Raw genomic sequence first — 23,235 nt, 5'->3', positions numbered from 1 at the left:
AGCCCCCATGATGCATGTCTAGCCTTGGCTGCCAGCATCACGCACCATATGTATCAGCTCCCAGATAGAAAGGCCTGGCTGCCACTTGGGAGTGTGACACAGGGATATTACACAGCACAATTTTAGTGATGCCATCATAGAATGGACCAGAATGAACAACATTTTTTCTTTTCCTTGCTTCTCACTTGTAATCAGTACACAAGGAATCTGCACTAGATTCATTGTGTAGCCATCACTGATGCTTACAATAATGGAGCAGAACACAAGTGGAAAGAAAAACAAGAAAACAAAAAAAAAAGCCTCCACATGGCATCACTTTCTGAAAAGCAGCAATTCTAGCTACAGTTCCATGACCTCTTTATGCTGATCTAACTGAGCTGCTAGGGAAACAACTAGCCCTAACCTGCCTGCCCACCCTGTCATGAGCTGGCCCAGGGAATCTGACTGCTATTTAACCAGGTTCCTTTTCATTTGGATCATGAGTGTCATACCTGAATGTCTTCCTGCTCAGCCTGCCCAAGCACAGGAGGCAGCAGGAGAGCCCAGTCAGCAGCAGCAATTCACAGCAGGATGAGCTGAAAGACCTTGTCTTACAGCAACAGCCTCACAGCACACCAGCCTTAACCTGCCTCAAGATATCCTCGCAGGCACGCTGGCAGGGCTGGCAAAAAGCACAGCCCGTTTCAGAGATATTCCAACGTGTGTGCCACATCAGGTACACACAAACAAGCCATCTGCCCATTCATGACTTAGTCTGGGAGGTGCAAGACATGAAACTAAGCTAGAATTTTGCAGACTCCTAATGAGAGTATAGACAAACACCTGGCAGCCAAGTTATAACAACAACAACCAACAAACAAAAACACCTCCCCAAAAAACACAACCCAAATGACAGCTGCCTATGTATTTTAAAAAGAATTTTGTTGCTGTTGTCACGTTCAAGAAATGTGTACACCTGAAGAATAATCAGAGGCTTTTTTATTCCCATATTCCCATTGGTATCTCAATGGTAACCCTCAAATGCAAATTTCAGTCTGTGACAGCATTTAATCTGTATCAGCACAGCACTCGATCGCTGGATGGGATTTTGGCACTCCAGTCCATGAACCCTTATTTACGTTCCAAAGCTGGAGGTTGGTTCAGAGGAAGTCTGAGAATGCTCCATTACATGGAATGGTGCTTATTCCTTCTGGGAAGTTCAAGTCTCCGTGTGGTTAACAGCTGGGCCAGTCCATTCATCACCATCATAAATATGGTCAGTGACATCACCAGCACATAGTGGCTGATGCTGCAAGGAAGAGACAGATAAAAAAAGTGAGAGAAAAATACAAATTTGCAGAGTAAAGAAAAAAAAACCTCTGACATGAATAACCCTCTATTTTTTTTTTCCATTTTAAGTAGGCCTAATTGTTCACCTAGGATGTAATTTCATATACACTGCTCTTAGAAGACAAGTATTAATAGCAGTCCTGTCATGTAAAAACCCAAGTCTCTGACAAAATAAAATGGTGGGGACAACAGAAAACACAACTGAGCATACATCAAGTGAGTAAGAGTACCAGGTTTACTTTTCATTCAAATGGATAATTCAGTGTATGTGAGTGAAACAACTGCAAAACTTTCATTTGCTGTCAACTATAACACAGAATCTAGAGAGAACTTGCCATCAGGAAGACATTCCTTGGTAATAAGACAACTCAGATATTTATGTTAGATGAAATGAAATTTTCTATAGAAAACACTGTCCTAGTGACAAATAGCTTTAAGAAAAAAAAAAAAAAAAAAAAAAAAACACAAAACCCCACTACTTTTTTCCAGAACATTGCTAAAATCTGTAGAATTCTGTGCTGTGGTAGCACATGCAAAGAGATGAAAGAGATGAGTTCAAGACTGGCTAATAAACACAATATGAAAATGCAGCTTCTGGGTTAGGATGTCCTGAAGCCACTAAAGCCACTAATGATTAAAAGTCTAACAAGCAGTGAGCTTCTTCTCCACTTGCTCAAATTCTGTTACACCTGAGGGTTCACTGGTGTTACAGATGGGCTATTTAGGGTCAGACTAAGGTTCAGTCCAGGACATTCAGCATTCAGTGTTCAATGGGTTCAAGGTCTATTTGGAATTAAATCTGGCTAAGGATGTCGAGAATAACAAGAAGGGCTTCTTCAAAGACACCAATAACACAAGGAAAACTCTGGCAAATGTGGGTCTGCTACTGAATGGAGCAGTGACCTTTGCAACAGAGGCTGCAGAAAAGGCTGAGATACTGAATGCATTCAGTCTTCACTGCCAAGGCTATCTCTCAAGAACTCCTGACCCAGGAGATCAGGGAGAAATCTGGAGGAAGGCAAACTTTCCCTTCATGTGGGAGAATTGGATTACAGACCATTCAGTCAAACTTGACATCCACATGTGCAGGTGCCTCCTCAGCAAGCTCACTGATGGCACAAAGCTGGGAGGAGTGGCTGATATCCCAGAGGGCTGTGCAGCCCCTCAGAGGGACCTCAACAGGTTGGAGAGATGGGCAGCAAAGAACTGCCTGAGATTCAACAAAGGCTGTCAACAGGCAACATTTGCTGTCAACTATAACACAGGATCTAGAGAGAACTTGCCTTCAGGTAGACATTCCTTGGTAGTAAGACAACTCAGATGTTTATGTCAGATGCATGCATGCAGGGTCCTGCACCTGGGGAAGAATAACCCTAAGTACCAAGACAGGCTGGGGGACTGACCGCTGGAAAGCAGTTCTGTGGAGACAGACCTGGGTGTCTTGGTGGACAATGAGCTGTCCATGAACCACCAATGCATCCCTGTGGCCAGGAAGGCCAAAGGTATCCTGCAGTACATTAGGAAGAGCATTGTTGCCAGCAGGTTGAGGGAGGTGACCCAGCCCCTCTGCTCAGCCCTGATGAGGCACATCTGGAGAGCTGGGTCCAGTTCTGGGCTCCTCAGTACAAGAGAGACAGGGAGCTCCTCGATCAGGTCCAGGGGAGGGCTAAGAAGATGATCAAGGGACTAAGACTGGAACATCTCTCTTACAAGGGAAGGCTGAGAGAGCTGAGCCTGTTCAGTCTTGAACAGAAACATGTGAGAAGGGACCTCCTCAATGTTTAGTATTGAGGAGTACCTGAAGGGAGGGTATCAGGAAGATGGATGCAGGCTCTTCTTGGTGGTCCCAAGGAACAGAACAAGAGGCCATGGGCACAAACTGGAATACAGGCAGTTCCACCTCAACATGAGGAAGAACTTCTTTACTGTGCAAGTGACTGAGCACCAGAACAGGTTGCCCAGAGAGGCTGTGGAGTCTCCTTCCCTGGAGAACAGCCATCTGGGCACAATCCTGAGTTATGTGTTCTGGGGTACCCCGCTTGACCAGGGAGGTTGGACTGGGTGACCTCCAGTGGTCCCTTCCCACCTCAACCATTGTGTGATTCTGTAAGATCTGAATTGGGTACTGTTAATGTAAACCACTAGTCATTCAGAAACCAGAAATCTTCCAAAACCAGTGACATTTCAGGTTAGAGCTGCAGAGGAAACACTGCTGCACCCATGTCCATTATGCATCCAGCGTAGCTTTGGTTTTGCTTGGGATTACTGAAGAAACTAGCACTCTGACATAAGAGGTACCCATACCTCCTGATGCACCCATACCTATTATCCCAAAGTAGATGGCTCTTTAGGACAAACAGAGTAACTTCAGACTCGATGAAGTCTTGAGTTTAGTCACAAAAAAGGATTGCAAGGAATGCTTGCTGGCTTAATGACCCAGAATTTCTGCCAGAGGACTCATTCAGTTTGAGAGTTTAGCCACAGAAGAGCAGCAAAGCTCATAATGCCGACACTATCAATCCTCACAACCCTGAGACTGTGACAACTCTGGCTCTACACAATTTAGACTTGTGAAGTGGAGAAGCACCATCTCTCCACAAAGTAAAAGTAATCAAAAAAGTTCTTCCACAGCCAGGGTGCCAGCAACCAAAGGACCAAACATGGACAACATGAAAACAGACTTGATGTATGCTGTAAGATTTTTCTGTTTCAGTTAAGTCTGACTAAAACACCTCACAAATGCCTTACTCAAATGATTAGTTTTAAGAAATCAATTAGAAAAATCCACCATCATAAAAGGGCTCAGACCTCAATGAGTGGCAGAGCAGCGTGTCTACAAGAGCCAAGCTCCTGTCCTGTTTCTGTGGGGAAGGTGTAAGAAGGGATACAGGGAACATGAAGTCAGGCACAAAGCCTTATGTCACCTCGGCAGTGCACTTTGGACTTCATTGTTCACAGCACATTTACAACAACAAAGATCAACTCCCTCAAGAGCTGCCCTTGAAAGATCACCTGGGTGTGTTACAACTTTGGTTTCAGCTCTCCATGGGAAAGGACACATTGACAGATGAAACTCAAACTCTTGTTGCAGTTATCTTCATGGCATAATGTGGCCTTGGGGACAGTACATTCACCACAGGTAGATAAGGTTGCTGACTCCTAAGGGAACAGCCACTCTGGTTAACAGCTGGACACAGTGTCTCCTGCCTTACTTGTAACACCTCAGCTTTCCTTCTTACCTGGCACCAGAATTCTAGTTTTTCATGTAAGCAAGCAAACACCACTTTCCTTGTAACTTTCAAAGAAAGTGTGAATGCGAAATCTGAAAATCACAAGCCAAGTGAAGACCCTGCCTTTATTCCCATAGATACCCCAAGACCATCACAAACCATGCATGGTCCTCAGACAGGCATCTGAGTTCCTGTGCACCCTCCAAAAGGAGCTCTTTTGGATGTGATCAGGATTTGGTGGAGCACAGGGAAGGGCTTTCTCAAAGCAAAAAGGTCTCTTCAAACTCTCCTGAGCCACCTGTCAGCTGAGGGAGTGGATCCTCCATACTTTTCTAGAGAAGAGAGTGTTGCACACACTTCTCCCTTGCTATACTGCACAGGTCTGCATAGTTATGCTCCTTTAATAAAATATCAGACATTAAAATATATATCCTTTATATAATAAAGACTATATACTCTTTATTATATAAAGAATATATAATGCCATAGAGCACAATAAAAACAATTTCAATCTGCTTGTCATGTAATTACAAAGAGCCAGCATCTCTGTGTCTCTCAGCAACTGGCACTGCACTGTCTGTGGGCAGCTCTGCCTGGTAAATTACTTCTTAGGCTGGGGTAATGGTGTATGTAAACAAAGAAAACCAGACTCTTACAGGTATAAGCCACAAAAGCAGTGTCAAATCTTGATCCCTACACAATTCAGAACCTATACCCTTGACTGGACATGTAGTTACAGTGAAGGAGGTAATTCTCAAAACAAGCTTTCTGCATCAGAAGTCGAACCTGAGCTAATGAGGAGTGAGATTCTAGGCTCCAGGCAAATTAGATCCATGTGGAGGAACAAGAGCCATTAAACAGGTACAAGAGAAGAGTATAATGGGGCACAGTGGGGCAATGCTTAAAAAGGATGAGATGGCAGAGGTGGCAGGTGTGGGGGATCATGGATGATCTATGGTAAGGTGGCACTGTTCAATGGAAAGGTGAGTGACCATGTAGGGATCAATGTCAACAGGCAAAGCTGGTGGTAGGAATATTTTTTATCAGGGAGCAAGACACCTGTTTCAGTGGCAAGGAACCACAAGGAGAACATATGAGGTACTACCACCTCCTGGCTTTGTGACAGTGTATATTGGTGAGAAAAAAGGAAGACAAGAAGAATCTAAGATATTAAAAAAATCAGGGGGATAAGCGGTGGGAATCAATCTTGCTCCGAAACTTGGCTTTCTCTCAAGACAGGCTAATTCCTAAGATGACAGACCTGATTAGAAGCTGGAAAGACAAGAAGATGGAGTAAGTCACCATAGCAATTAAAACAGCTAGGAACAAAATAAGTAAAACAAAAACAACTTGTGCAAAGACTTGGACAAGCACTCTCCAGAAGTATCCAGAGACATTATTTCTTTGTGACATGCTCTTTGAACTGTTTCCAAGCACACACTGAGACCCCAGATTTAGATCCTGAATTTTAAATTTCTTGCTTTTCCAGCCAGGATGTCACACCCTCTCTCCTCAGTTTCACCAAAAACAAATCACAGAACTCTTGTTGTAACAGTTCAACCAAGAAGCCCCAGCACCCCAACCCCAAAATTGACTCCATTATTCCTAAAACCTAAAAAACCCCAGTTTTGTGCTTTATTTATGTCCCCTGACCTTTGAAACTGCAGAAGCGCAGTTAAGATCATATCTTTATCTTCCAGCAGCTATAAAGAGAAGGAATAGTACAGTATGTGTCTGTATAGAGCTATATAATAGCCATATAAAGAACCTTTAAGGTTTATCTTTACTATCAGGTTATACAACTATTTACAAAGTGCATGTACTGTAAAGATATAGTAGGCTTTAAAGGCTATTTCTCTCTCTTTCTGGAAATCTACAGACAGAGATAGATAAACACCTTTTAAGCTGCAGAGAAATTATTGTAGTGACACAGAAGCTGAAAAGCTAGCTATTCCATTTGGTTCTTATTCAAAAATGAAAGGATCTGTCTGAACAAACCACTCATGATCACACTAATACATCAAAAACACTAGGAAAATTACATTATTATTTTTAAGAAATTTAGTGGTGTGTTCTTCTGGGTCATATGATGTAATTCAGGTTACCTCAAGGTATATAGGTAGAGGGCAAAGTGAAGCACACCTTAGAAGTTTATTTAAGCTGCTGCTTTGAGTCCTGCATTCCCTGCAAGACTATTATCCCATTATTATACCAAAACAATGAAAAGCACTCTCTGAAAGACAAGCTTACATTGATTTTGGCATCACCATTAAGAAAAGGGGCTTTAAAACTTTCTAAGAAGCCATAAATATTTATGGTAATTGATAATTTACTGAGAGGAAGGAATCAGTGGTGCATTGATAATTTGCTGAATGTGGTAATACCAGACTATATGTTGATCTGTTGTTGCTCAGCATTTCATTAATGAACTGGAAGAATGGAAGAGGTAGAAATCTGCTTCCATTCAAAGACAACACTTATGTGACCTGGTGAATTCCACTGGGAGAATAAAGACATCGTATTGTTAAGGCAAATGTGAGGCATGGTAAAGTGTCATGTCATATAGTTAAGGCATAGCAGAACAGGATGCAAAAAGCCAGGAGTGAGGGGTGAAATTTTTAAGAATAGAAAATGTCAGTTCAGTAAACAAACCTTACTTCCAAACAATAAGATCCACTAGGAAAGAAAACATCAAGGTGAAAAAGCAGTGAAGGTCTTTTTATTGCAAGGGATTTAAAGCCAGCTCATCTATATGAAACTTGGCTGTTGGAAAAACCAAATATTGCCTAATGAGTCTCCTACTCAACTTGCATGTTCCTAGTAAGAGAGAGAACACAGAGAACTTTTGAACATGGTAGTTAGAAAACCCATGGAAAGCCCATCACCACTAAACAGGATGAGTAAGGAAACACACATCAAAGCTTTACAAATGTGGCACATACACCACTGAGCTCTGAGAGACTTTAGAGGAATGAATCTCCACCAGGCAATTAGGCTGCAGGTTTTCTACCTCTGATTTCACTGATGTGCTAACCAGTAATATAACACAAATCCAGGTATTTTTACTGACACACACATACACACTTCCTATCAGTGTGACAAGATAAAAAGAAAAATATGACAGCAGCTGTCCCTAATGACTTGTCCTATTCTCAGGAAAGCTTTGGCAACATGGAAAATGTTGCCTGTTGTAAGACAGGATATTTTTGGACCTTGCTGTCAAAGCAGCAACAGACAACACTGCAATGAGAATGCCACAGAGCTGTCACTGCACTTGCAACAGGAGGACAGGAAAGAGCTATGTTAGTATCTCACTCCCACTGGTTTCGGGAATTACCCAAAACCCCTTGAAGCTCATCTTCTCTTTCAGGAACAAACAAACAAACAAAAAAAAATATCTGCTGTTGCCTGCTAATTTTGCCAAGCCTGAGAAGCACACATTAGAAATCTGCTCAGAGGAGAAAGTTCTGGTGCCAAAATAGTGCTCATGCTAGATAAAGGAAGGACCACTTAGCTCCACACCTATGGCTTCACTTCCTTTCTTAAGCAACCTCCTTATTTTTCTGATGTGCATATAGACATCTACATACAAGACATATATAAAGAGACTACAATAAAATAACATAGGTGATAGAGTCAAGCACTCAAAAGTGAAGTAATGACAGAGGTTGCCTGAACATCATGAATTTCCGTGTTAAAAATTAATCACAAATTACTCTTATCAGAGGCCTTTTTCAGTGCTTTCTTCAGTGATCAAAACACATACACACAGAGGCAGAATTAGTGGTACATAATGAGCTCTCCTAAACTCTTCAGAATAAGGCAACCTTCCAGCTGAAATAGATCCAGCAATGCATTACTGTTGTAAAGCTCTAGCTATGAAGACCGTGTATCAGAGAGGAAGCTTCTGGGTACTTGTAACAATTTACAGTTTTGCTGCTAACTCTCTAATCAAAAAACTCTTGCCCAACAGAACAGAAATTTTCTGAGGGCTTTAATATCCTTACTAATCTGCAGAGGAATTCAAACCAAAGGATGAAGCCCTCTGACTTACAATAAACTGACCATAGCAAGGAAGTGGGATGCTGAAGTGACATTTCACTGTTTGATCTAGATGTACCTCTGCCCACTAGGAACCTCAGAAAGGAACAGTGAGCAGGAATGGGAACCTCCAAAGAACATGTGTGCACACACTGCTGGGAACAAAGGGGCTCACAAAAGCAAAGCACGGAGCACACGTAGACTAAACAGAATAGTAACAATGGGTCACTATTCAGCTTCTGTTTAAATAACAGTGCCAAGTGACCAGAGTGGCTGGATTAGAAACAACGCGCTCCCTTACTAAGCTTACTACAGCATTTTATCTATTTTCACAACTCAGGGAAGGTAAATATGAAATGTGTATTCTTTGTATTTGAGGTTAATATGACTGCATAATATAATGCAAAACAAATTCTCTCATTTAGCTGTGATTGCTATGTGTAAATGCTAAACTATTCCCCAACTAGGGGGAGGATAAGTGCATGGGCCTTGGTAGCCACCAACATATTTACACAAGGTTCACTACTTCACAGTGAACTGTATATGGAGGCTTAACTAGTAACAAGGTAATTAACAACTTCAATAAATTGTTATTTTAACAGTGATTACAACCAATTAAAATGCAAAACATTTAATTAAAATAGGTTTTGCATAATTACTCTTCAAATAGATCCTACTAACTGTATTTCTTGCCATGCTGGATTTATTACTTACTCTGTGTTGCTCTGGCACAAGTTTTAGCTTGGGATAGGTATATGTAAGTGTGCACATGTGTTTTATGTATGTGGAACATCCCCAAAGCATTTGATTAAGTAGAGTAATTGGAAAAAATGACAAGAATTAGGAGTAGATAAACAATAGTATGAACCCATGAAGGTTTAAAAACGCAGTGGAAGCAAAAAAGGTACTGTACCTTGTGCCAATATCCAGCCAGCTTCCATAATCTTTAACCAAAAAGAAAAAATGCTAGAAAATAAAACAACTTCAATTAGTACATCAGTACATGCACAATTTGAAAGAGAAAATTCAACCAAATTTTTTTCAGGCTGCTTACCTCAAATTTCTAATTCTTCCCACAGAATATGCATACCTTTCCAGGAATGATCATTTGGACCACAGTAAAGAATAGTTTAGGAACCAGAAATAGATTTAACATGGTATCAAACAAAAACATCAAGAGATGGATGAAGTTCTGTCTAGCTTGGCTTGCAGAAACCAGAGAAATAGCAGAACTTTTTCAATAAGAAAAGCCAAGCTACCTCATTGTTTGAAATAACAACATGCCAAATAATGCATAGTGCCTAAAAGTTTTCATGGAATTTCAACACAAATGTCTTTGGGCAACTCTGGCAGTTCTCTACCTGTAAAGTGGGAATAATTTTGGGAGAGGATAGTACTTCCCTATTAGTGAATTCCCCTAATTCTAGTTGGTGGCCCCATTGATTCAAGACTACAAACATGTTCTCTTTTTGGCCTGCTACTTTCTCATTTCTTGAAAACAGGAGAATACTTGAGACGTAAGACCTGGGTATACTGGGGCCTGCTACACACCAGTAAGAACTTGTAGTCTTCTTTTGGTTTAATTACACTGATTTTATTAGTTAAATGCTATGAATGTGGTTTGTTGGTATACTATTTATTTTCCTGTGGAAGTTACCCAAAAGCAGATTAGACACATAGACTTATTTGAAACCTAACACAGCCACACCTTCTCCTTTTCTCACTCTACAGACAAATTAGCAATTATTTGGTTTTTACTTGCTGTTTTTCCTATCAGGTGATATTTACAGATCACACTGTACTAAGAAATAAGATCAGGAATGCTTACTCCAAGGGATAAAACAAAAGCAGCATGTATAAAGTGACAACACCAGCTCTACCTGCCGATTTGAAAAGGTTTCTATTTACCAGTGGCACTGCTTGCTGATTTGAAGACAGCTGGAGTGGGCAACAAAAACACACTTTTAACCTGCAAAAACTGTGTTGGGGAATTGTTCAGCTTTGGGTTGTTTTGGCTAGCTTGGTTTGTGGATGCAGGCTTTCTGAAGATAGCATTTCCTGACAGCTTACTACAAAGGGCACAAAGTGTCTGTCTGGATGTTGCTGATCTCCTGGATTCTGACAAGTGTAATGGAGCTGGTGGGTAAAGCATTTCTCCTTTTCCTCTCTTTTTCAAGAGAAGCTGGGGTGAGCAACAGGTTTGGAATTCCTGAACAATTAACCAAACCCTGAACACAGCTAAAACAGATATTCTTGTTTAATTTTTCCCAAGGAATTTGATCATAAAGCACATGAGGAACTCCAAATGTTAACTTATTACTTCATTTTGTCTCTTACTATTATGAGAACATTACTTCTTCAGAAGCATTAATTACATGAAATTTGAAAAGCAGTGATTGGAAGAGTTTTATCTCTAAGTTATGCTAGGATTTCAATCCAATTCTCTGCCCTAGTTAGAAAAACTTTGAAGTCTGAAACAAATTCAGATCTCTCTTGATGGAATTAGGAGAACTCGCTGCTTCTTGATCTTATTTGAAGAGAATGTGCAACAACAACTTACCAAAGCCATAATGTCTGAAATCACAAGAACAATGAGGAAAAGGCTGCAAAGAAAAAAACCCAACAAAGTCAGACCATCAACCTTTCTTTATGGACACAGCTATTAGAAGAGCTTATTAAAACCCACAGAAAGAAATTAAATAAAGATATGATTTCTTGCATTTGCCTTTCAAACAATCAGGCACATTTCAATCTACTAGGAACAATTAAAATACACTACTAGGACATGTGGCATTTATAATTTCACATTAATAGGGTTTCGATTTTGCAATGGAGAAACCTGAGTGATTTTTTGGAGAACAAAAGAATCTTGCAAAGAGCATCTGGCCCATTCTTGATGCAGAGAGCTGTGTGCTGGTTGGACCAAATAAAGCTGATTTAGGAGCTTCATGATGGACTCAAGAGTGAGCAAAGCTGCTTGGCAGGTACCTGAACTGTTCAGTCCCACTCTGCTGACAACCACTGTTGGGTCACAGGCTGCTAAAGGAGCTGCTTGCCCCCTTCCAAATCTCTGGATCCCATAACCTGCTCTGGGAACACCCAGCATTTTGGTGGTCTGCTCCCAAACCATGGGACTCTTTACAGGTAGCAATTAACTTCTGGAAGTTAGGCTTACTCTAGTAAAAGGAACCAGGAGGGAGGAGGCAGAGCTATTTTTTCCCCCCCATTAACCTAATCTTCTTTTCCTGAAACTATGTAAATCCTAAATTACATGAAAGCAATTGCTGTAACTGGTTAAAACTGGTTTCTAAGTTAATGACACTGAAGTAATGTTGCAAACAGCTGACCCATTAACAAAAGTCTTTAACTAGAATAAAGCTAATTTATCAGTACTACCATCATAAAATTACAAATGTTTTTTTGGAAAATGTCCTGCTACAGCATTGCATGAGCATGTACTGGGGAGATACCCATACCCAATGCCTCCAAATGAGGAACTTGCTGATATTGCCTACATCAGTTGTGCTTCATTAGAAAATCAGGATGCAGCAAACCAACTCTATCTCAGACACAGGGAAAGGCTTCTCTCTGCTAACCCATGGCTCAGATAGACAGGATGTTGCAATAATAGTGCTTAGGAGGCACTCAGCTAGAGGGATATTTTTTATAGGCAAGCTCCAAGAACATACTGGGACAGAATATTCCCCACTGAAAAAAAAAAAAAAGTCTTTAATCTGTAATCAGAGACTTTAGGAGCAATTTGTCCAAATCACAAAAATCCACTTTTTGCCCTTCTGAACTACAGGAAGCCTTTCTCAACAGAAGGACAAGACTAATTTCAGGGCATCCTTATACACTGCAAAGACAAGACTGTTCCCAGTGATGGTTTAATTTATCTAGCAAGGGCAGCAACAGCAGTAAGGAGTGCAGCACAGACTTCAGGATGCGCTGAGAATCAGAGCACAACCTCTCCGGGGATCCCGGGTGCGCCTTGCGGTTTCTGCCTCGTTCCCAGGCGGATGCTGTGGCACTATCACTGCATTTGTTACCCCAGCCCAGCTAAATGAAACTGGCACAAACACCAGACAGAGTTACAGTCACAGCCTCATGAAGTGGCACAGAAATACAGTGTCCCCTGGTTTATGAAGGCAGTATCATTTCCCCTCTCACACACTCAGATGCACATTCCATAAAAGTTTGCAATATCACGAGTGCTGCCAAGGGAAGCAGTCACAAATTAGGAAATGCTGACCTTTATGATGCTTGAGCCCTAGAAATGGAAACCACTAGCTGGTCATCTGAGCAACCCCAGGTCCCCAGGGCAGCCCTGCCATTCTACAAGCCTTAGGGATGAGGATGAATGCCCTTCCTTGGGAGTCCAAGGATTACGCAGGCAGGATGTGCACACAGCTACAGCAGAGCAGGTGAAAGGGGTGGGGAGTGTCGTGCTGCCACTCCAACAGGGAGTCAGATTTCGGGCTGCCCCACCTCTCTTTGGTAGTGGGTGGTGTTGTACAAGGAGACAACAGGCAGGGTCAGGCAGGAGGAAAGCAAATAGAAAAGCAGAGGGCATCACAGCAAGTGAGGGCAGCTTCCTCATGCTCAGCTGAGCAATGTGCAGGAGAGAGTCCCTGAAGCCCTCCTGCCACACACAAGCAGGACTTTTGGTCGACCCACACAACGCCCCACAGTGACAAAACCACATGGCTGACAGGGACCTCCTCCATCTCAGCACCATCCATAATATCACACAATGAGTTGAGGATTCAGTCATGTGCACTGGGTCTGCTGAATGGGGTGAGCAGGGCTGACAAAATAAAAGTCTTGAGATGGGAAAACACGTTTCAAGTCTGGATACAGCACTCCCTGAGGCAGGGCACCCATACTCTGAAAAGTCCTTAGAGATAGGGAAAGGACTAGCAGCCATCTGCTCCTACTGCAAAATAATATGTAATACTGAACACATCTGGGAAGCACTGAACTGCAGGGCAAGGACATCCAGTGCCTTTTTTAATGCTATTGCTGGTGAGGTCAGTGCTACAAAGCTATAAATTGGTTACATTATAAATGGGCTACTTAAAAAATACTACGCGATAGGCAAAGACGCAGTATAAGGTAAAAATCAGACTTTAAATTCTGCTCATTGTTAACATTATGGAGGAAAAAGGGTCTTTCTGTGTATTGTCAACAAAGAATATTTAATATCTGATTGTTTCAGACAATGCCAACACTTAAATTTATACTCATTTATCACTAAGGAAAAAACCCTGAACTTGCAGAAATCACTGAACAAAACCCCAATCCCCAGTAAGAAATAAAAGCAACAATGAAATCTAAGAGGTTTTTTTTTTTTTAAATTAGCATTGAGACTTGAAAATTGTGAATTCCTCCAAAATAGATTTGAAACCCTTACTAATGCAGAAATACAGCATGCAATGTACCTCTTAGAAGACAGCTGTGTTGTGACTTGAACAGCTTCGAAAGCACATGATACCAGAACAAACGGGATTGCAACCTGTTCAAAACACAAGCCACATTTTGGCTTATAGTCATATTTACAAAAAGAACCTGGCCAGGTTGTGAAAATATTTTCCTGTTTTTAAAACTATCACAGCATGGGCATGTTACAAAATAAAATATTGGCTAGACAGGGTAGAAAATAATTTTGCAGGAAACGTTTTCAGTTAATTAATAAAAACCCCCTTCCCTGGTCATAGCTGGACTGCCGTGAAATAAGCCACGAGGTAATATCAAAAACTATAATTAAAGCATATCCTCACTTCATTTATCCATTTTAGCACTAGTGATAAATACTTCAACAAGTCTAGAAGACAGAACTATTCAGATCCAGCATCTCACATGACAGGCTGCAGAGTTTCAAGGGTAAAGGACAATCTCATCACCAAAAAAAAGTCTGAATGCAGAAGGCATTCAATAAGGCAAGGGTCACACTGCCCCTCCAGAGCCAACTCATGCAAATGTAAATGGTTCAGTAAATTAAGAACAAAAACTAGAAAACAGGAATGCTGCCTTTTGCTCTTTCCAAAGCTGATTTGCAATCCTTATGCTAGCAGTGTATAAAACCTGACTACTGGCATCCAGAAGGTTTGCACTATGGATCTGTGTCCTGTAGGGCAACATGCAGTGTTTCTGTAACTTCAGGCTGCTTCCTCTGGGACAGAAGCAGCAGAAAAACAGTGGTAAAAAATACTGCTTATTTTGGTAATAACAAATAGATTCAGTGTCCCACTTCACCCCCTCTGGCAGATCCTTCACTCAAATACTAGAAAAGAGCTACCACACCTTGCCTGCAAACCAGAAGTGCAATCCAATCTCTGACAGACTATTAAAGACAGAAAATAATGGCCAGTGTAAAATAACCTAATCAGTAGAACATTCAATACCTCTATTTAATGTAATATAGATAGAGCTAATTATATATATATATCCTCAACATTTCTGCTGAAATTATACTACAGGAAAAGCTTAAAACTTTAAAAATCATTAAAGTACTTTCAACATTTGAAATTTCCATCTTAATAAAATAAACTGACCTAATGCTGTTAAATTACACTTCCCCGCACTTCAGCTTCTCTTTTGGGAAACTAAATTATCTCTCTAGAAACACTACAAAGACTGAAAGCTTCACACACGGTTAAGAAGCCTAATGAAGCTCAAATATATATACATATGTTCTTTTGTGAATTGCAAAGTAACAACCATGTATGTGATACGTTATTTATTCCACAGTTTTCTGAGAAAATCTCACCAAGCTAAGAATACTAACCTTCAGTAAAAGCAAGCCTCCCATCATGAAGGGACTGAACACAGTCAAGAAACAATAGACAGAAGCAGGATCAAAACTAGAGAAACATGAAAAAGACATTAGATATCTTTGAAATGGCATTTTCCATTTAAAAAAACCCTCAGTCTTTAATTACCCTGTAACACACTGGGTTGTATATACATTTTTAAACAAGGCTTCCAATTTTATCTTCTCTTGATGAAATATTAAATCAGCAGGGACTGCCAACCTCACCTGTCTTTCCCTACAATTTCTCTCTGATTGCGTTTTTCAAGGTGCCATGCTGTTGGTGGGCAACCAAGCTCTCCCTGCTCATCCTGATAACATCTAACAGAATTGAGACAGCCTCACAACCAACAAGCTCAGGCTCTTAGGGTAGATATTACAGAGAGCAGAAACAAAATAAATTGTTATCTCTCCACTGATTACTGCTTTGATTCTGCTGCCCTGATTTTGTTAACTAAATTTACATTTAGTATGTCAACTGCAGGAAGAATTTTTTGTACTCTGTGTCTCAAATAAATGAATAAAATTTACCTGTTAATAGAAGCTATGTTTCCAGTGCCAAAAAAGGCTGTCACTATGAAGAAAACCTAGATGTATTTAAGGAAAATACACTAAATAAGAAAATAAAACCCACATTTCTCCTCCTTCATTCCAATTTACTTTCAAAATCTATCATGAAACTACAAAAAGCTGATCCATTGCTACAGGTTTTACAGCACATTAAGAAATCCAAAGTAGTTTCTAGCTCTACCCTAGATTTCACACACATCTATACCAATTTTAAAACACACACTGCCTAGGGTAAGGTTTTAGAGCCTGTCTTGAGGCCCTTGTAAGAAAGCTGCAGCTGGCTTTTTGGGTCTCTGCCTAGCAAGATAGGAATACCCCTGGACCAGAAACCCAGCAATGCGTTCAATCACGTGCTTTTACAGAAAGTAATGGCACAGGCATGTGTTCTGCACACCAAAAGAGATAGCTTTATTGAGGAACTGACCATGGCTCTTAAAAAAGGCTAGAAGTTCCTATGATATCCTTACTAGAGATTTTTTTTGTCCAAAGATTATGCTGAGCCTACCCATGGCAATATGGGACTCATTTTCTTCCTCACTTGAGGGAGGATGACTCCAGCAGTCTCTGTACAGCTAGAAGGTTTTTGATAAACCTTACCTTTTTCATCTAGATACAACACTTGCTACTACATGAGCCCATGAAAGGTATTTTTCTTGCTCCTGAGCTCACTGGAGCCCGTTATAGCTCACATGACTTCAGGTGAAGAACAGTTTTTAACTTATTCTGCATGAGGCAGAGGGTCATAAGTCAGTGAGGATGGGCTGCTGTTGCCAGAGCTCCCTCTGGTCCTTTTGCTCCTGTTATAGCTCCTGCACTGGATCATTTAAGTCTCTCCATAAACAATTTGTTACCAACTGTTCAGCAGAATAGTTGGGATTCTGCATGCAATATTTTGGAAGGATTAGGTCAGCATAACTGAAGAAATCAGGCTTCCCAAGAGTATCACAATTTCAAGTTTAGTAACACGGCAGTCTAACAGTCTGTCGGTTGAGATTTATAAGAGCAGGTCTGCAATAAAACAAACAAGAAAACACTAGTAACACATAGGTCTAATCAAAATGCTAAGCATGAGCAATCTGAATCTTTTCCTCAAAGACCAGACTGATTTCTCAGCAGATGCCAGCTACTGGGCCTGATACAGGAGCCTTGGGACAACCTTAAGGCACACAGTTCACAGGATTGTAGCTGCAGTATGACTGCTCTAGCAGAAAAAGTTTTTCCTCTAATACCACCACTATTTCTAAACATTACACAGCATCTAATTTTAAAAAAAGACATAACATGTTTTGAGCAGACAAAGGAGATCTGAAAATTTGTTATTTTTTCAGGAGCTGAGCAAAACACATTTAAGTGTTTTAAAGAAGTGCTCACTTGTGGGGCAGTGTGAAGAGCAGAAAAGGCCTGGACTCTGTGCAAGCACTGAATTATCAACACTGCTGTCATCACAAATGCAAAACATAGCCTCACACGAGCTACCATGAAGAAAATTAACTAACTCTAGCCAAAACCAGCATAGCTACATTCCAGTGTTAAAGATGTACTATGCTGGAGCTTTAAAAAATACAGTTGGATTAGTTCATTTATTTTTACTAGTATTTAGCAACTGACAGCAGTAGTTTTACTGAAGTTAGCACATTTTTTGTTAAAATAGCAAATGAAATTGATGCATTAATGGCAAGGTCTCAGCTCTTTTTAGGTAGACTAAAGCAAAGACAAACATCAAACACCTAGCAAATAATTTTGCTTTCTCTCTTAGCATTAATCTGCCTTCTTAAAGTGGCATCTATTACACTTTCTCTGCTGCAGGTTCCTAATGTCCAACAACATAGTTCCAAATTCCAAAAGTGTGGGCTCTGTGACTGTGACCCGCCCTCTCAGATCTGGTTATCTGACCAACTATAAAGGCTATTTTTGTAGGAACCAGTACTGAGACAACTTCCTCCCCAGATACAGTAACTCACCTGCACGAAACCCCTCTGTGTTCTAGACTGGCTCACTTTCTCTCCCGTTTGCGCATCCATATTCCTTGCTACCAAATAGCTCTCACTTAATTGCAGTCCCACAATGAAAGAGAAAAATGACAATGTTATCAACGTACAATATTAAAAAAAAAAAAAATCAGCTGCAGTAGCAGTTACAGGAACACAAACTAACTGCTATGTTAGTGAACAAACAGCTCTTCCCTCCTAATACCATACAATTTCTAACAGTAGAAATCACTTAAGATATAAATAATTCTAGGCCACATTCTGGGAACATATTTCACTATGAGCCTGCAGGAACTTTCCTTCTTGCTTCATCTGCCTGCTACCTAACATCTGCTTCCTAACACACTGCCACACTCTAAAAATGAGAATAACTTTAATATCACCTATTTCAACTGTTTTGTGAAGGTGAGCAAATTCCCTCCAGCCAAAATGAAGTCAAAACCAAATTGAAAACAGAACTCCTCAGAAGAAAATTTACCTAGCTGCAACAGCCATAAGTGGGCAAAGAGCCAGATTCTAAATCTGCATTTTTAACTACTTGATAAAATGCATAATGTACAAGACCATCGCCTTTAGTGTGATATGAGTCAGATCATCTTGACCAGCTCCTGTTCTCAGTGAGTGCCAGGCTACAAATTTTGACTGCAGGTCCTTTTGAAACAAACCCCTTTTTTGCCCTGGAGTGCAGCAACCAACCAAAGGATACAAAGAAGAAGGACCTCCGGACATCATCCAGGTGGAGCTGTCGGAACTGAGTTATATCCATTGTACAGGTGAAGTTGAAAACAGCAAGCTGGAAAGACAGCAGAAGAAATCAACACCAAATATGAACTAATGGACTTTGACAGAGCCACTGTATTTTTACTGAAATGAATGAGAAAGAAACCTACTTCCCTATTGCCTGTTATTAGAGTATTATAATAAGGACTGCAAACATTTCCCATGTTTTCATTATACTTTAATGAATTAATGAATCTGCCAGAAAGACTGTACAAGTGAGATGATCAAATGAACAGTGAAGCTTCCACTGTTATCTACACTAAAAATGAACTTCTATGCCTTAGACTTATAACCATCTTTTTTCATCAGAAATATTCCTCCTACACACATACACTTCCACTGCTCACATGAGCATATGGATAAAGATCCTCAGAAATAAAAGACTGCAAGTATCCTTATTTGACTTATTTTGTGAGTGAAAATAGTAAAATACTCTCCATCTCCTTTACTCAGTCCTCAGTACAATATCACTTGACTTGAAGAGGAATTATCTTCATGGAATTTAAGAGGTCAGTGAACTCCTTTACACTGGGAAAAAAAAAATCAAGTAATAGACATTCAAGACTGATAACATTTTAATTTAAAATAATCTCTCATCAGAGAATTGAGCTGCATTCTCTAATACAAGATTTACTTTGCAGCATATATTAACAGGCATTCTAGGGATGATATCTTCTGGGGTAAGCATTATTGTTCCTTTCACTTGAAACCACAAAGTTTAAGTAAATGTTGACAAACAGTGAGTGACAACTTAAAACATAATTACAGCCTACCTATGTTCTTTTCATTTGCATTTGATTAGTAAAGTGTTCACCACTGCTTAATACAACTTTAATAGAATTTTATTTTACAATAACACCAGACTAACAGCAGACAGGCAAGCATCATAGATGCCTTGTAACAAGATACAAAAGTTAGAGCGGGTTTTATAGTGGAAGAAAAAATACATCCCACAGATGCTAAACATCTTCAGTCATAATTGTGGCATCACACTAATTGTAATTGTGATATTCAGATTCCATCCCTGTTGCTTAAGATGCTACAAAACACAATCACACAAATTATCATAAGTAAAGGTAGCATAAATAGAAAATGATTCCTGGTTTTATTTTTGTTTTTTAGCCTTGAATTGGTAAATCCTACTCCATCAAATTTCAAAACTGTCTTCATTGTAGGAGCACCACAAAACCACAGCTAATGTCAAGTTCGCTCTGGTGACTGTCTTGGTGGTGACTGTCTTGGCTCAGGTTTCAACCTCCAGAACTTTTTCCTAATTATTATGAGCTGCAAAAGGAAGGAAAGATGTGTACCAACACTCTCTTCCAGTGACTCTGGCCACTCTCATGCACGTGTAGCCAGGAGGGCTCATCTGGGAGAAGCCAGGGAGAGCTGTGGTGCACACCCACCCAACTGGCTCCAAGGACCCAAACCACTGTAACTGGCACTTGGGATCTGACCAAAACAGTGGCACAGCCCCAGCTGGTTCAACCCCACACCTAACCTAAGAGCTAAATTGCAGTGTGAACAGCATGGCCTTTGCAAATTGTTGACAATATACTAAATTTTAAGGTGAAGAATTTACATTGATTACAAACTCCCTTTTCTCCTCCAGGCAAATCTGAGAAGGAGCTAGTTCCAAGTTGGTCTCTAGTTACTTGTCAGTCTAAACAGAAATAAGTTTCCATCCTTGGACAAACTCAAATCAAGATTGCTAATATCTCCTAAGGTCTTTTCAGAAATCAAATAATTTCAGCCTCTCACTCCTGAGTCTGTGATCAGACCAAAAAAAGTACAGTGACATTGTACTTCCTCTGAAGACTTCATGCACCTTATGCTACACTTGACAGAGACAGCTCTGTGGCCTACAGACCATACCACTGTGTCTTACTAAGTCAGACTGTCTTCCTGCATTTCTAGAAATGGCTCTGATGTGCAATATCTTCCATAACATGAATTACAAATCTTACTTAAAAAGTCATATTCCTAGTTCATGATACAGCTAATACTGACTTTCCAAACTGAAAAGAAACATGAAGTGTTGCTTTCTGAAAACCACTCAGAATATTTATTACATCCTGAAAAAAGCCCAGCTAAAGCTGTTAATTACATTGATATATCTGTCAAGAGCTGTTACCTTTGGTTTGAGTGAAAGACCATAGTGTTGCAGTGCTTCTTGTTCCATATTTATCCACACAAACATCAAACCAAACAGTGCCAGTGGAAAAAGAGCTTCATATCTGAAAAGTAATGTAATAATCATAGTAAGTGCAGTTGCTGACAACTAATTAACATCAAATGCTGACATGTTTCTTTGCTTTTTTCTTCACACAAAGAATATACCAAAACCTAGTGGCATTCTCTCCCTTCTTTCCCCATTTCCAAATACCCACAGTGGGTTGAATTTTAAAGCCATAAAGTAGTTAAATGGCAAAATTAGAAGAAACAGTTTGCTCCAGCTTTGTCGTGTTTTGCATTTTTTTTTTTTTTGTTCAATGGCTGCCACAATGTTGGATGAATGCCTTTTTTAATTATAACAAAACTGGAATAAAGTTAAAAGAAACAGGAAAAAACGTGTTTGACATTACTTTTGTGCTAAGGGAAAATTTCTCAGTGAGAGCCACTTGGAATGGAGGGGTTACAGTTCAACTTAAACAGCAGCTAGAGACTGCGTCTCTTTAGGACCTATCACACAAACTCATTATGGTGATCTCAGTTTTGTTCTAAGGAAAAACACATCTGTACAATAAAGGGAGCACTACATTTCACTTCAGTGAAACCCTCTTTTCTTCACTGTATTCCAATCCCTCACAACAGCAGCATCAAGTCACACACCATGGCCACTAAGCTGTTCTAGCTACACCCCCAGTCTCTGGGTACTTCTGGCTCCTACAGCACTCAAATTCCAAACTATGAATGTATTTATGTGAGAGATTAATGCCCCCAGATAACATAAGAGTGTAAACTGAAATTGGATAACATTTAGTTTCTCCAGTTGCACTTCATGGTACCTCCCAGGTTTTTTTCTTTCAGGATAAAACCGTAATACTGATAATGACAAGACTGTAAATGTCTCCCTTTTTATTTTTTCCTTCTTAGACAAATATCTGTCAAAAAAATAAGGAAATCACTGCAGTCAATCTTGGTATTGTTTCTGTTGGGCTACAAAGCAACTTCAAACTGGAACAAAAAATTTTGAATAGACATTTCCACTTTAATTATCAGAACCACAAGCAGCTAAACATGAAGATGAAACAGTTATGCTGTCAGCAATAGAAACACTACAGCCCTTATAATGGTGTACACTTGCCTTCAGATGAAATGCCTTCGACAGAGTTGGTGACAAGTGGTTGCATGCAGCCATGCTCGTGGGCTGGCTTCAGTGTTTCCACTTAACCCCCCTAGAGAGGTGCTGCAATTTCCTAGGCAATGTGCTGGGTTATCAGTACATGATAGAAGAGTGGACTGAGGAGAGAAACACTGGACACTTTTGGCACCAGTGCCTTGGGTTTTGTTTTCTCTTTTAAGAACCGCTCCAAAATTTTTTCATCTATTCGGACATTGTAGGAAGGCAGCAGAGAGCTGTCAGCTTTTACATGGCCTGGTGCAGGGCCAAAATACAAAGAGGGAGATTGCCAGCCTCAGAGAGAACAACATTCCTGCTTTATACAGTAGCCAGCACAGGCTAAGAAGGTTGAGTGTAAGAATGTATGCGCAGTCAGGAGTAACATTAGGATCAAAATCTTAATGGGGAAGTGGGAGGAAGGGGAGGCAGAAGACTGGGGAAAAAAAAAAAGGAGATGCTTCAACTAAAATGAGAGTATCCACAGGAGGCAGCTATTGCAAAATGTCTGCTGGAATAAATGCCTTTATTCTACTTAATTTTCCAGTGTAATTAAATCCAGAGGATAAGTGGGAGGGGAGGCGGAAAGAACAGTTCCTATACTCCCCATTAATTATGCTCTTAAGAGCTACCAAGTCTGAGAAAAAAGAAAGGGCTGGCTGACATAGAGTTTTCTTCATTTAAAACAGCAGAGGAATTGACTTTTATCCAAAAAAAGCAAGGTCTAGTCTTTATGGGAAACAACATCCCTTTGAAAAAAAAAATTACTTCCACAAAAATCTCTCAGAATGCAATTTTCCCTCATTTTAGGACTACCTGTTTCCTAGCACACATCATTTAAGCCATAACTAGACAGTAGTGCTGAGCAGCTGGGAGAGATGCTATTCCCTTTTGTTTGTGAGCAGAAAAGCACACATCAAAACAACAAAAGGCATAAACTAAACCAGACTTTCTTATTTTGGTGCAATTTTGTTTGAACACGCACCCTTCCAGCCACTGCCTTGTCTAGTTGAAAGGAATGTCAACAAACTGTGTTTATAATACAAGGAAGAATGTGAAAGTTCCCCTGAATTTTTATTTAGCAAACTAAACAAGGAGATAAATGCTGGAAGCACATGTTACACCTTTAACAGAAATGTGCATGAG

General features: G+C 40.2%; 1 protein-coding gene across 2 annotated transcripts in view; it reads right to left on the bottom strand.

Moving 5' to 3' along the window:
- Positions 1-979: 979 nt before the first annotated feature.
- The window catches only part of PIGN (phosphatidylinositol glycan anchor biosynthesis class N), a 99,687-nt gene continuing 77,431 nt past the window's right edge, over positions 980-23,235 (bottom strand). For both annotated transcript variants that reach the window (XM_058032914.1, XM_058032922.1), the window contains exons 22-29: positions 20,884-20,986; positions 18,676-18,762; positions 15,943-15,998; positions 15,388-15,463; positions 14,042-14,115; positions 11,161-11,203; positions 9,514-9,566; positions 980-1,288 (exon numbers count right to left, since the gene is read on the bottom strand). In XM_058032914.1, coding sequence (XP_057888897.1) covers positions 1,165-1,288; positions 9,514-9,566; positions 11,161-11,203; positions 14,042-14,115; positions 15,388-15,463; positions 15,943-15,998; positions 18,676-18,762; positions 20,884-20,986 — 616 coding nt within the window. In that variant the 3' untranslated portion in view covers positions 980-1,164. The remainder of the gene's footprint in view (positions 1,289-9,513; positions 9,567-11,160; positions 11,204-14,041; positions 14,116-15,387; positions 15,464-15,942; positions 15,999-18,675; positions 18,763-20,883; positions 20,987-23,235) is intronic.

This window comes from Melospiza georgiana, chromosome 1 (genome assembly GCF_028018845.1).
Source record: "Melospiza georgiana isolate bMelGeo1 chromosome 1, bMelGeo1.pri, whole genome shotgun sequence".
Taxonomy (NCBI): Eukaryota; Metazoa; Chordata; class Aves; order Passeriformes; family Passerellidae; genus Melospiza; species Melospiza georgiana.
The sequence above is the reverse complement of the archived record's forward strand: the minus strand, read 5'-3'. Positions and strand labels throughout refer to the sequence as shown.